The sequence below is a fragment of the Quercus suber genome, unplaced genomic scaffold (assembly GCF_002906115.3).
Source record: "Quercus suber isolate HL8 unplaced genomic scaffold, Cork oak 2.0 scaffold_202, whole genome shotgun sequence".
Taxonomy (NCBI): Eukaryota; Viridiplantae; Streptophyta; class Magnoliopsida; order Fagales; family Fagaceae; genus Quercus; species Quercus suber.
The window spans coordinates 217,161-230,504 of NW_027069660.1; the positions used below are offsets into that span (position 1 = coordinate 217,161).

The 13,344-nt window shown below is 31.4% G+C and overlaps 1 protein-coding gene across 1 annotated transcript; it reads left to right on the plus strand.

The window, feature by feature from the left end:
- The first annotated feature begins 4,124 nt into the window (after positions 1-4,124).
- LOC112017862 (uncharacterized) lies at positions 4,125-6,015 on the plus strand. Its single transcript, XM_024050319.2, has one exon. It carries the CDS (start codon positions 4,273-4,275, stop codon positions 5,866-5,868), a length of 1,596 nt encoding a protein of 531 aa, XP_023906087.2. The 5' UTR covers positions 4,125-4,272; the 3' UTR covers positions 5,869-6,015.
- Positions 6,016-13,344: the final 7,329 nt, after the last annotated feature.

The window sequence follows — 13,344 nt, forward strand, 5'->3', positions numbered from 1 at the left end:
TATAAGGAAACCTACAGGACTACCCTGCTACCACATGCTAAAGCATGAGAGCACTAAGCGAGTTCTTTCCTTTTAGCTTTTACTAGCATCATATGCATTACCTAAAATCATATAATTTAGGATCGATGATTATAGTTAACCCAAAAATCTTGCCCTAAACATTTATGAAGAGCCGTCACTATTGCTAAGTCAAAACTCTGACCTGAAAAGGCCACGCAGCTCACCTTGGGCGGGTTAAGAAAATTTTTGCACCTAGGCCTTTCAATGTTTTTGTTTTGGGTCTAGTCATTAAAACTTTTATCTGACAAGACTGACATCCACTTTTGATTTAAAATTTTCATTGGTATAATAATTGAATAAATTTGATGGATGGAATTCTTTTCATAATAATAGAATTAATTTGAAGGAATAGAAGACGACACGAGTGATGAGGTGTCTTAAGTACTGTATGGTACATCCCAAAAGAAAAGAAGGATTATGATTTGTGACTCATAGAAAGAAAGCGTCAGGAACCTACTTTCATTCTAAAACCTTGTGGGGGACTACACTACACTCTACACCAATGAGTTTTTGCAAGAGCAGTATTTGCTTCTAAGTTTTAATTATATGATACTGAAGGTTTATTTAATTAGTGTATTTGAAATTTGAAATTGGGTCTATTATTGGAAGATAATTGAACTAAATAGAACTTAAAATTACAAATATTAATTCTTGAAATGACACTTCAGGTTTTTTAATGGAAATATATTATTTTCAAAAAGTTCCTTTCAATCATAAGCCTTAGTCTCTCTCTCTCGTTGGCCATATCTTAATTGTCCCATGTACTGTACTTTCAAAAATCAATAATGAAGGTGAAACATTGATAAAGATCCTTAATCATGCAATTCTTTGCATTCACAATCTTCACCAGCTTCGAAAATTTATTAAAAAGAAAATCACTAAATGGCAAATGCCCACAAAATACCACTTGGCGTATATAATGTTTTGAAGCCATAAACAATTAAGGAGAGAGGATTAATTATCTAAAATTGTCTATAAACTCAATCTAAATATTTCCCATAAATATGAAACGTAATTACTGTTTTACATTGTGTTCCATTTGATTTGAGGCATACAATTGGGAAAGAACACCCAAAAGAAAAAACAAAAAAGTCAAAAAAGAAGAATGAAGAAGAAGAAGAAGAAGAAGAAGACATCCATGCCACGCGTAAGCGTGAATCACTTTCACTGTTGTGGATGTGGATATCAGTAGTCCATATATACTTACTGATAGAGTGAGTGATAGTGATATATAATACGACTACGAGGCAATCCCAATTATCCCCGCGGGCATATCCTTTTTTGTACCTTCCTATACAACCTTTCTTCCTTGCTGGTTACTGTTTTCAACCTGCATCTTTCACGATGTTTCTTTTTCCACGATAAAGTCACCCGCGCGTAATATTTACGCAACAAATTTACAATAAAACATAAATGGTAAATTGTTAATGATTAATAAAAGTGTAAGACTTAAATATAGTACTTAGATATAGTTCTTTAGGTTCTATTTTTAAGATTCTATTATGTATATTTTTTCTCATGAGATGAAAGTATATTTTTAAGTTAAGTAGCCACATGACTGAATCTTAAGATGGGAACTTAAAGAACAGCATCTAAGGTATTGTATCTAAATTTTGTCCTTAATAAAATATTAATGTCAACAGGGTATAGATGAGAATCATTAATAGCCTACCATTTAAGTTTTGTTCTGAAATTATTGTAAACATATTATGTTCATAGCATTACTCTTCCTTCCAATGTGATTTAATTAAAATATTTTTTAGTACAATTGAAATAAGCTTAAATATAATTTTTTTTAACAATATTTTGGTCTTTTTAAACACACAAAAAAAGCCCAACAACAAAAGTAAAAAATATTTTTAAAAAAAAAATCATCTTAAACCTCAAAAAAAGCCTATTTAGATCTTAACAAATTTAAAATAAACTAGCGGGTTCATGAGCCCAAAAATCATACAATTGTTGTGGGGCTTTGGTCGAGAGCGTAGTGAGTCCGAATCCGAGGAGGAATATCTCCTTGGATCAGCTAAAGCACGGTCAGATATAAGTCCTAAATAGTCAGAGTGACCTTCTAGGAAGTTTAGGATAGGAACTCAGGAATATCTAAGGAAAAGCTGCTAATACCACATTTATGAGGAAGTGACCTCTGAACAGTATTATTGCAGCCTTACAACCACCCTAGAAGACTTCTAGAGGGGGCTGATGGGACAAGTATCAGCATAAACCATCAACTATCCACGTGTAGGGTAGAAATGAAGAAAGATATATAGTATAAATAAGAGTAGAGATCCTAGAGATCATGGGGCGAGAAAGGAGAAGAGAAAGCACTGTAGCAATCTCAACAACTCCTGTAACTATTATCATCCAATATATACTAGAACAGAGCTCTTCAGATTGTGCCGATGACAAACTTTCTTGTACAAACTTGGTTCGTTTATGTTTGATTGTCTTGGAAACTCATTATAACTGTTATCCCATTCACTAAACCCAAGTTCTTTTACCCACTTTCTACAAATTTATTGTACTGGGTTCATTGGGCTAGTATCCCATACATTTTAGGATTGGGCCAAAAATTGTGTCCCTACAAAACTAGTAGAAAATTATTAGTTTACATTGTCTCTTAACAAATGTGTATTGTACATTTTTTGCAAATTTGTATAATATTGCACATATTTGTTTAATCTATAATATAAATCTTATATTGATAGTACAATATTAACATATTATTGTCCTAAACTAATAGATAAAAGTATTTTAAATTGTAATAACTAAAGTTCACTTAATGAAAATAATTAATATGTTCATTGTATTAAAAATAATGTGCTAAATGAACTTATAGCTTACCTTTTATACTTTTACTCATGCATACTATGGGCAAATTTGTAATAAGAAATCTTTGTAAAGTGCAAAATTCACCTCTTACCCAAAATACATCGTCTTGTTGAACCCCCCTAAAAAAAATCCTAGAACCGCCACTGGGTTCTCCTTTTAAGATTCTGCCACGTAAATTTTTTTCTTATGAGATAAAATTGTATTTTTTAGTTAAGTAGTCACATGGCTGAATTTTAAGAGAAAAATATAAGAAATAGCACCTTAGGTATTGTACCTAAGTTTTATCCAAAAATATATATATATATATATCAAAATACTTTATAAAAAAAAAAAATGTTTCTTAGGTATCATTATTATCACTAATGGGTGTCTATTTGGGAAGCTTTTTTGCCTTTTTTTTTTAAAAAATTTTAAAAAGTTTTTGTCACATATTTAATATAAAAATAAAAAAATTAATAAATATTATGTAAAAAAAAAAAAAATCTATTGGAAAAAGCCGCCCTTACCCGTTTGACTTTCAACTTTTTTTTTTTTATTTTATTAAAAAAAAAAAGTTTCAGCTTATTGAAAATAATAACTTTTTTTTTATATACATATTAATAAGCTATTTTCAAACGAACGAAGTTTCTCTCTAAATTAGTTTTAAGAGAAAATTTTCAAAATTTTTATATATTTTTTTTTTGTGTGTGTAAATTTTGAAAATCTAATCGTTAAATTTCATATTTCTTATGTTCTTAACATGCATATCAAATTTTGTTTAAATCAGATATTATTTACTATTCAATTAATAACATTTATTTTTTATATATAATTTTAGATTATAAAAACTTGACATTTATTTATTGATATAACAATTGATCTTTTATTTTTTTGAAATTTTGTAAGTATTAAGGATATAATAAAAACATGCAATTCAATTGTTAGATTTTTAAAATTCACACTTAATATAAAGTTATATAAAAAATTTATAAGAGTTCTTTCCAAAACAATTTAAAGAGAAGTTTTATTCTTTCCGAATCTTGTGATAGGTAGATAATAAATAAAGTTAACACAAATACAGGTAAAAAAACTAATGATGCTTACAGTGAACATAGGTGAAAATTATGTTAAGGGAACGTGAAAAATGTTTGGTTGGTGAGCATTATAACTGTGGTCATTATTCTTTTTTCTTTCCGCTGTAATTAAGGACAAAATTCTGTCTCGGAGGTACAAAACAATAATTATTAATATACAGAAAGTGCTAGGAAAGGGTTTATGGACAAAAACAACAATCTCATGCCCTCGGCCTCATACGCCATCTCAGCCAAAATAGCCTAACAAAAAAAAAACCTCTTTCTGTGTTTGTGTGTGTGTGTGAGTAAATAGCTAGAGGTCAAGTAAGTTATGGGATTCTGTTCAGCAAAGGCCAAGCTCAAAGCTATCAACAACAACAACAACAAGAACACCACTGGCAGTGGTAGCAATAGCAGTAGCGAAAACTGGGGCATGGGTTTACTTCTAGTCTTCTTTCCTGAAGATAACAGTAGTACTAATAATAATAATAATCACCCCACCATTAATGTCGAAAAAAACCACCTCTTTTCTTCTCCTAATTCCTCATCACCATCTTCTTCTTCTTCTTCTTCTTTGAAATCCAAAAGCCTTAGAAGAAATGGTTCTAATTTCATTCTCTCTAGAGCTCAATCCACTATTTCAATTTGTGCTCTTTTTCTCTTCATCACGCTCCTCCTCTTCACTCTCTCTACTTTTGAACCCTCTATCACACCACACAATCCCAGCTCCCCAAGGCGCTTCCTTTCCCACAAACCCATCTCCAAAGCCTCTTCTTTTGCTAAGATATCACAACCCAGAGCCATAAAGACGCCTCTTTTACAGCTTTCAACGACTGCGTTACAAGGAATGGGAGCTCTTTATAGAAGAGGCACTAGAGCTATGAACGATCTTGTTGTTGGTCATGTACTTGAGGATGTCACTGACAATGATCTCCGCTTGTTTTTGAGACTCTTACATAGGTCTAGCCTCACTGCTAGAGCGGACTTAGTTCTCATCTTTCCCAATTCAACTTCCTTATCGAGTTTTGGTCCCATTTTTCAAGAAGAGAACGACTCGTTCTTCAAACTCGTTCACCATTACAACAAGGATTTGAATAGTACTGCTAGTCAAAAGCGGGTTCTGGGTTTTGATGTGACTCAGTTTATGAAGCCTGGGAAGAAGGAAATGGGGGAGTCTATGTGGGGTAAGAGAGTTCAGAAAAGTAATTCTAGTATTAACTCAGACGGAGGTGGGGAAGAAATTGAGACTGAGTCAACTCGGTTGAGTTATGGCTCAGTGGTGGGTTTTGAATCGTCTGAGCTTGACCCAGAGAACTCGCTTGCTGGGTTTCTAGATCACGTTCCAATGAGTTTGAGAAGATGGGCTTGTTATCCGATGCTACTCGGCCGAGTTCGGAGGAATTTCAAGCATGTAATGCTGGTGGACGTGAAGAACTCGATTTTACTCCGCGATCCACTCGGCCGAGTCAGGAATCGGAACTCTGTGTCTGTTTACTTATCAACTAAGCCAGAGAGTTCTAGCAAGCATAATAAGAAGAACTCGGACAAAACTCAGTCTCATGTCCTAGTCAACTCAGCTGTGATAATGGGTGGAGCTCGAGGGGTTCGAAGGTTATCAAATTCAATGTTAACCGAAATTGTTCGAGCTGCCATGCAACACAAGAAGAAGAACTCGGTCACCGAGTCGGCAATTTTGAGTCAACTCATCGCGAACGAGTTCTTATTGAAGAACGTCAATTTGGTCACGAACACTGAGTCAATCCCAGAAACGAGTTCATTGATTCCTGGTCTAAACTCAGCTTCCGCCACGTCATTGTCAGATTACGCTATAATCCAACGTGGTAATGATAATTATGATTTTAATTCTTTGATTATGAAGTTAATATGTGCATTTGAGGAAGATTCTTCTGTTTATAGGGATTGTTAGACTTTAGTGGACCACTAAAAAGGAAAGAGAATAGAATTTATAATTATTATAAATTTTTGTTTTGGTTTTCTTTTTTTTTTCTTTTTCAATTAGTTTTGTTTTTACGTGTATATAATATTTGGAAATAAAACATGTTGTATTTTTATATGGACACGTTATGGGTAAGTTAATAAATTTGGTGGATACATACATGAGAAAGTTAGCAAAAGCACCATTTTGTGGTCTTGGCTATATATCTATATCTTTTTTTAGTACTTATCTGTTTAATTTGATATAAACGGGCCATGAACACATTACCATTTTGATAATAATGATCAAAACAGGGAGTCATAATCAATAATCTTGGCTAATATAAAAAACAATATTAATCCTGGTCTCTCATGCATCTCTGTTAATTCCATTATTGGGTAATTAAGATTGATACTCTCCTTGAAGGATAAGTTTTTGTAATTGCTATGTAACATATTATTACCATTTAATGAAAAGAAAAAAGTTTTTTGTTGTTGTTGTTGTTGTTTTTTTTTTTTTTTGGTATCCGATCGACAAGAAGTTGCCTTTAGATTAGATGGCAGTGGTCCTCTTAGTTCTTTGATAGAAAATGCCCTTCCTCTAACTTGTCCCTCATATAGTCATTTCTAGTCTAATGTTATATAGTTTCTCCAAAAAAAAAAAAAAAATCGATCATCCCAAGTGTTAAGTTACAGGAAATTATTTCACCCTTGTCGGTGAGATGTCATCTTACCATACACAGTTTTTGGAGATTCGAAAGAAGATGGATTCTTTTGTTTTTTCTTTTTCTTTTTCGGGTAAAGAAAAAAGGCTTTATCCCAATAGAGAAAAAAACAACTACATATTAACATAATTGATAAATAAATTTGACAGTCTCAAAAAAAGATAGGGATCAGTTAATAGGTGTCATTAAGGTATTTGTTAACAGATCATTTTAAAAAAAAAAATTTAATACTAATTTTATGGATAATATAAAATATTATCAAAAAATAAATTTTTTTTATAAAACTTTTTAAAACTATTTTCTAAATTAATGCTCTTTGATCATCTTTTAAATTTAAAAAAAAAAAATTATTGAAAATTATAACTGCATTCCATTTATGTATAAACAAAGTGCATAAATTAGCACAAAAGGGTAGTAAATCAGCCATGTGTAAAGAAGTAGTAATTAAGTAGGAGCATGGGAAGCAAAGGGTAATAAGCGTTGAGTACCTTTTGAGTTATTGGTGCTTCTTTCTAGAGAACGTGAAAGAAAATTACTTACCATAACTAAAATTAAAGGCAGAAAATGAAATAAAGGAAGAAAGAGAAAAAAAAAAGAAAAGAAAAGAGAGTCATGGCGGGAATGTGAGGCAACTAATTAAGTTTAGGGATGAGTGAAACAGCGTATTCATTAACCCCATCCCCATGTGCCTTAGCTTCTGCATGTGCTTTGTGATCTTCATTTTCCTTCCTACCTCATCAGTCTCCGCGTTATATATTTTTCTATGGATTTCTTCTTCTTTTTTTGCTTTTAAAAGCAGAGAAAGCACCAAAACGTGTTATTTACGTGCCTTTTTGGCTTCTTCTTTTTTGGCCAGCTCTGTGCTATGCCCATGTCTAACTTCATGTTGCATTAAAGTGGTGGCAACAAAGAAAAGAAAGCATTCATTTTTGTGTGATCTGTGATCTAGAGGGTTTTAATCAAGGGGGTTACAGGTTACAGATCAAGAGAGAAATTATATAAAGTGGTTTTGGAGTTTGCTACTCCCAATACTGATCTCTTTTCCCGTTTCAATTCAAAGGCTGACAAATTCCATTGACTTTTTTTACCTTACAACATTTGGTGAGCTGGGGGGACTTTTGTTTTTGTTGACAGGGGAAACTACTGTACACTCTTAACTACCGAAAATTATATGTTTTACCCGGCATATATGCCGGGTCTGTCACACATAGGGGGAGCCCAACAGTGTGTGGGACACGCCATTGTGTGAGTGACTTGACATATATATGCCGGTACACTATATTCAAGCTCCTTAACTACTATGAAATTAATAAGCATTACTATTTCATTTATTGATAAGAAGTACTATTTATCCCTCTTGATTGTGGTATAGCTAGGCCTAGAATCAATATAATTTTATTTGATTAATGTTACACATGCAAAGCAAAATCTTTCACAACTTATCTCCATAATGGCTATAACTAACATGTTTATCATTGATAATTAGAAAATGTTAATGAATGTTTTAAGAGTATTGGTTTAGAAAAAAATTTTAAAATTTTTTATGAAATAAAACAATTGACTTTAGCCCATAAAAGTAGTATTAACATGACTCTTGATAATTTATCTTTTGTGAAAATAAAAGGTCATTTAGATATAATGAATTTCTCTTTAACCCATCAAAAGTAGCCACTCAGAACAGCTTCATTAACTCTTCTTTAAAAAAGAAAAGAAAAAAAAAAGAAAAAGAAAAGAAAAGAAAGAACTGCTTCGTTAATTAGGGGATTGTGATGTTTAGAGAAGATTTAGATCAAATGCCAGCTGGTTCAATCATAGTGAAGGGTTTAGTGGAGACCATGTCCCAATAGGTAAACTACGGCTTTGATTATTACTTTCGGCGTGAATATTGTGATCAATGCCTAAACAAAGATCATTGCCAATCAAGGAGAACATGGTTCTATTAAAGAACTATATATTATACTATTATACTATTAAAGAACATGGTTCTCCTATCAAACATTTTCACATCTTTCTGTGAAAACTTCGAAACTTACATATTTATCACCCCTTTGCTCAAATCATTTAAAAATACTAATTAATCTGGTATTCTATTCTTAAATTAAGAGAAGCAAAAAGCACAAGAATGGAAGCTAGCTAAATAAAATACGTATATGTTACAGCTAATTTATGTAAAATTATGAAAGTTGATCAAGATTGCTTTGATCCCAAAAACTTCAACCTTCTTGAACCCACCACCAATCAACTTTGTTATTAAAATTTGGGTCCTGGAGTGTGCTTAGGATATTTTCTATATCACCTTCTTGTGAAATATAAAAACTGTGTAAAAAAAAACAAAAAACAAAAAAACAAAACAAAATAATTACTTTTTTTATTTCTTATAAAAAGTTTTTAAAAATATTTTCAAAATCAATATCGTTCTTAAGACATTTAATAATTAAATTTTCCCTTAAACATATATTCGTCTATAATCCTTTAATAAACCCGTGGGACATTGATTTTCCAAACAAAACAAAAAAGAAAAAGAAGAAGAAGAAAGAAATAAGATGGGACATGATAGAGTCCAAAACAAAACCGGCGGCATTAGTTGATATACCGCAAAGGCAAAACAAAAGTTGTAATAACTAATAAGGTCATTTGTCCAAACCAGTGGTCATTATAGGATTAATTAGGGGCTGAATTTTGTTGTATAAGGTCTAATCTTTCGTACATTGTCATTAATAGAGAAGACTTTTTTTTTTTTTTTTGAGAAACCTTAATAGAGAAGACTTGGTAAATATATGCCGTGTGGTTATCACACAACTTCTGAAACTTACATAACTAGTACTTTGATGAATAATTGGGGTTCAATTACAACTTACGTACAAGATGTATTGGGTGTGATAATCAAAGTGAGTATAGGTTACACTCATGGCAATGGAATTTAATTGAATTGGTGAAACCCATATAATCATACCAAAACTCGGATTTTGATCCCAATAAATACATATAGAAGATAATTACAACAAAGAAAATTCGTGAAGTATTTAATACCAAAGGTATATGGAAGTTTAAATGTTTAGAATATAATTTTCTTATTTGGAAGAAATTTTCTCTAATCCATTATAGTGTAATTTAAAAGATTTTTTATGTGCACTTTTTTAATTATATGCCTTACATAACAGTCTTTTAACTTATTTAAAAATTAATGAATTATATGATTTAGAATACATTGAAAGTTAATTAATCTCACGTAATCTTCTCCAACCCATTTTGAATGACATCTTTGTCCAAATATTAAATACATTATTAAGATGGAGGGGTATTAACCTAGTCTATAAAGCGCTCACAAATAAAAGTAGCATATAATGCTTGTATCAATATTTTTTAGTAAAGTCAAGATTAACGTGGCTGATACGAGCAACCAAAGCATGAAATAGCCAATGAAACACATTAACGTTTTAATTTTTTTATGAGTGAAGAAAAGGGAAGATTTGAGTGAAGGTAAGAGAAAGATTTGAACAATGACACCTTGAAGTTCAATTGAAGGTTGATCATATTTAAAATATCATATTACCATTTAATAATACAATTTGAAAGCTCCATTTAGATAAAACTAACTAGCTAGCTAGCTACTGATAGAATTATGATGGGACAAGTTTCCTATATAATTCACCACCATGTATGTACTTGTTGCTATTAAAGTTCTTCTCAAAAAAAGAAAAAGAAAATGTAGCAATTAAAGTGATTGAGTTTATATTCAAGGTAATGTATCTAACTATCTAAGGTGATAAGAGTTTTGAATGCTCTAAAATAAGGAAAATTATTGTGTACTCCCGAAATACCATAAATGTGTACTCTTTTCTCTCACATAAATGATGGGTCTCACTAATTAAATTCATGGTGTGACCCACCATTCATGTGAGAGGAGAAACTATGTATTTATAGTATTCCAGAAATACCTAATAATTTTTCCTAAAATAATTCCCATTAGTCTCTATCAACTTCATACGCGTAATAGCATACTACTCATTAAATTGATGTGTATAGGTGTTTGATGGAAATGGGTGATAACGATTGACTCATTGAATTAGGGCGTATATGATCAATTTTCTATCATTATTAAAGAAATATAGAGCATTTGAATTGCTATTATCTTTCACTTATATTTTCATTCGTAGTTACTCTAAAAGTAAACTTCTTCAAGTTTTGGTAAACGATAGAAGTCCTCTCTTATTTTCACTAAATAAAAAAACACTCCACCCATTAATGTTTTTATTTATATAAATTTAATGTTTCCTAGGAACTAGACTCATTATTTGTTAATAAAATAAAATAAAATAAAAAGACTTTAGCGGGTTTACTATTATAGTATTATTAATAGAAAGGAATTTCTAACATTTTTTTTTCCGAATCTCATGAGGTTTTATTGAAATTATTTATTCATATTATTTAGCATTATTAACTTCCACATGCCGACATGCGTCATTCGAAAAATATATATATCCTTAGAATATTTGATGAATGAAATCAATATATCCTTAGAAGGTGTGGAGTTGAGTTGAATAAGTTTAACAAATTTTACCAATTAAAAAATAGATTGATTATATGTCAATGTCACACATCTTTATTCATAAATTCTAAACAATTTTATAGTTTAACACTTGCTGTTAAAGAAAGCACACACGATGCTCTCTTGGTAGAACAGAAATTAAACTGTTAATTTTTTGTAGTAAACCTCGAATTCACGAAGGGTTTCCCTGAATCTACAAGGAGAAGAAAATTAGAATCCATCAGAGAAATAATTTGACAAAAGTTTGTGTTTATTGATAATAGTCTGATTTGCCTCTAACGGCTACAAAACATATAAATACTAAGAAGAATGTCTAAAACCCTAATTCGCACTAATTACACGATTAGGTGACAAAATATTGAAATTTACCAAAAATGGAAAAATTGAGTCAAATGTAGAATCATAAACTACTGATTTTAAGGGTTGTCCCAAAACAGCTGAGACCTTATTTTGACTTTTAAACTAAAAATTATTAAGGAAAAACAAATATTGCTATAAATAGCAAAAACACTGTTTTCGAGGCCTTAATGAAGGAATTCACCTAAATTTTGGTGACGTTCATGGTATGAGTCTAGATTAGAATGTTGTTTCCTTTTAATCTGCCAAATTTCATACAATTCTGACACTGTCATCCCGATGGTCTTTACTAGCACCCCATTTGATCTTACGTCGTGACTTCCTGCGCCCTTTCTACTCTAGGAAGGCATGGGTTGTTTGTTTTACATCAAATAGAAAGGAACTTCTAACAATTTTTTTTTTCCGAATCTCATGAGGTTTTATTGAAATGATTTATTCATATTATTTAGCATTATAAACTTCCACATGCCGACTTGCGTCATTCGAAAAATATGTATCCTTAGAATATTTGATGAATGAAATCAGTATATCCTCAGAAGGTGTGGAGTTGAGTTGATAAGTCTAACAAATTTTACCAATTAAAAAATAGATTGATTATATGTCAATGTCACATATTCTTTATCCATAAATTCTAAACAATTTTATAGTTTAACACTAGCTTAAAAAAACAAAAAAAACAAAAAAAAATCCAATTCTACCTGAATCCTCATATTGTAACTTGTATTAAAAAAAAAAAAAAAAAAACCTTGTTCTTAAAATGTATCAATACTTTTATTGAAAATATTATCAAAAAATAAATTTTTTTTTTATAAAAATTTTTAAAAATATTTTCTAAATTAATGCTCTTTGATCATCTTTTAAATTAAAAAAAAATTATTGAAAATTATAACTGCATTCCGTATATGTATAAACAAAGTGCATAAATTAGCACAAAAGGGTAGTAAATCAGCCATGTGTAAAGAAGAAGTAGTAATTAAGTAGGAGCATGGGAAGCAAAGGGTAATAAGCGTTGAGTACTTTTTGAGTTATTGGTGCTTCTTTCTAGAGAACGTGAAAGAAAATTACTTACCATAACTAAAATTAAAGGCAGAAAATGAAATAAAGGAAGAAAGAGAGAAAAAAAAGAAAAGAAAAGAGAGTCATGGCGGGAATGTGAGGCAACTAATTAAGTTTAGGGATGAGTGAAACACCGTATTCATTAACCCCATCCCCATGTGCCTTAGCTTCTGCATGTGCTTTGTGATCTTCATTTTCCTTCCTACCTCATCAGTCTCCGCGTTATATATTTTTCTATGGATTTCTTCTTCTTTTTTTGCTTTTAAAATCAGAGAAAGCACCAAAACGTGTTATTTACGTGCCTTTTTGGCTTCTTCTTTTTTGGCCAGCTCTGTGCTATGCCCATGTCTAACTTCATGTTGCATTAAAGTGGTGGCAACAAAGAAAAGAAAGCATTCATTTTTGTGTGATCTGTGATCTAGAGGGTTTTAATCAAGGGGGTTACAGGTTACAGATCAAGAGAGAAATTATATAAAGTGGTTTTGGAGTTTGCTACTCCCAATACTGATCTCTTTTCCCGTTGCAATTCAAAGGCTGACAAATCCATTGACTTTTTTTACCTTACAACATTTGGTGAGCTGGGGGGACTTTTGTTTTTGTTGACAGGGGAAACTACTGTACACTCTTAACTACCGAAAATTATATGTTTTACCCGGCATATATGCCGGGTCTCTCACACTTAGGCGGGAGCCCCACAGTGTGTGGGACACGCCATTGTGTGAGTGACTTGACATATATATGCCGGTACACTATATTCGAGCTCCTTAACTACTATGAAATT

Bases quoted from the DNA above. Each gene is read 5' to 3' on its own strand.
- LOC112017862 (XM_024050319.2), top strand. From the start codon at position 4,273: ATGGGATTCTGTTCAGCAAAGGCCAAGCTCAAAGCTATCAACAACAAC.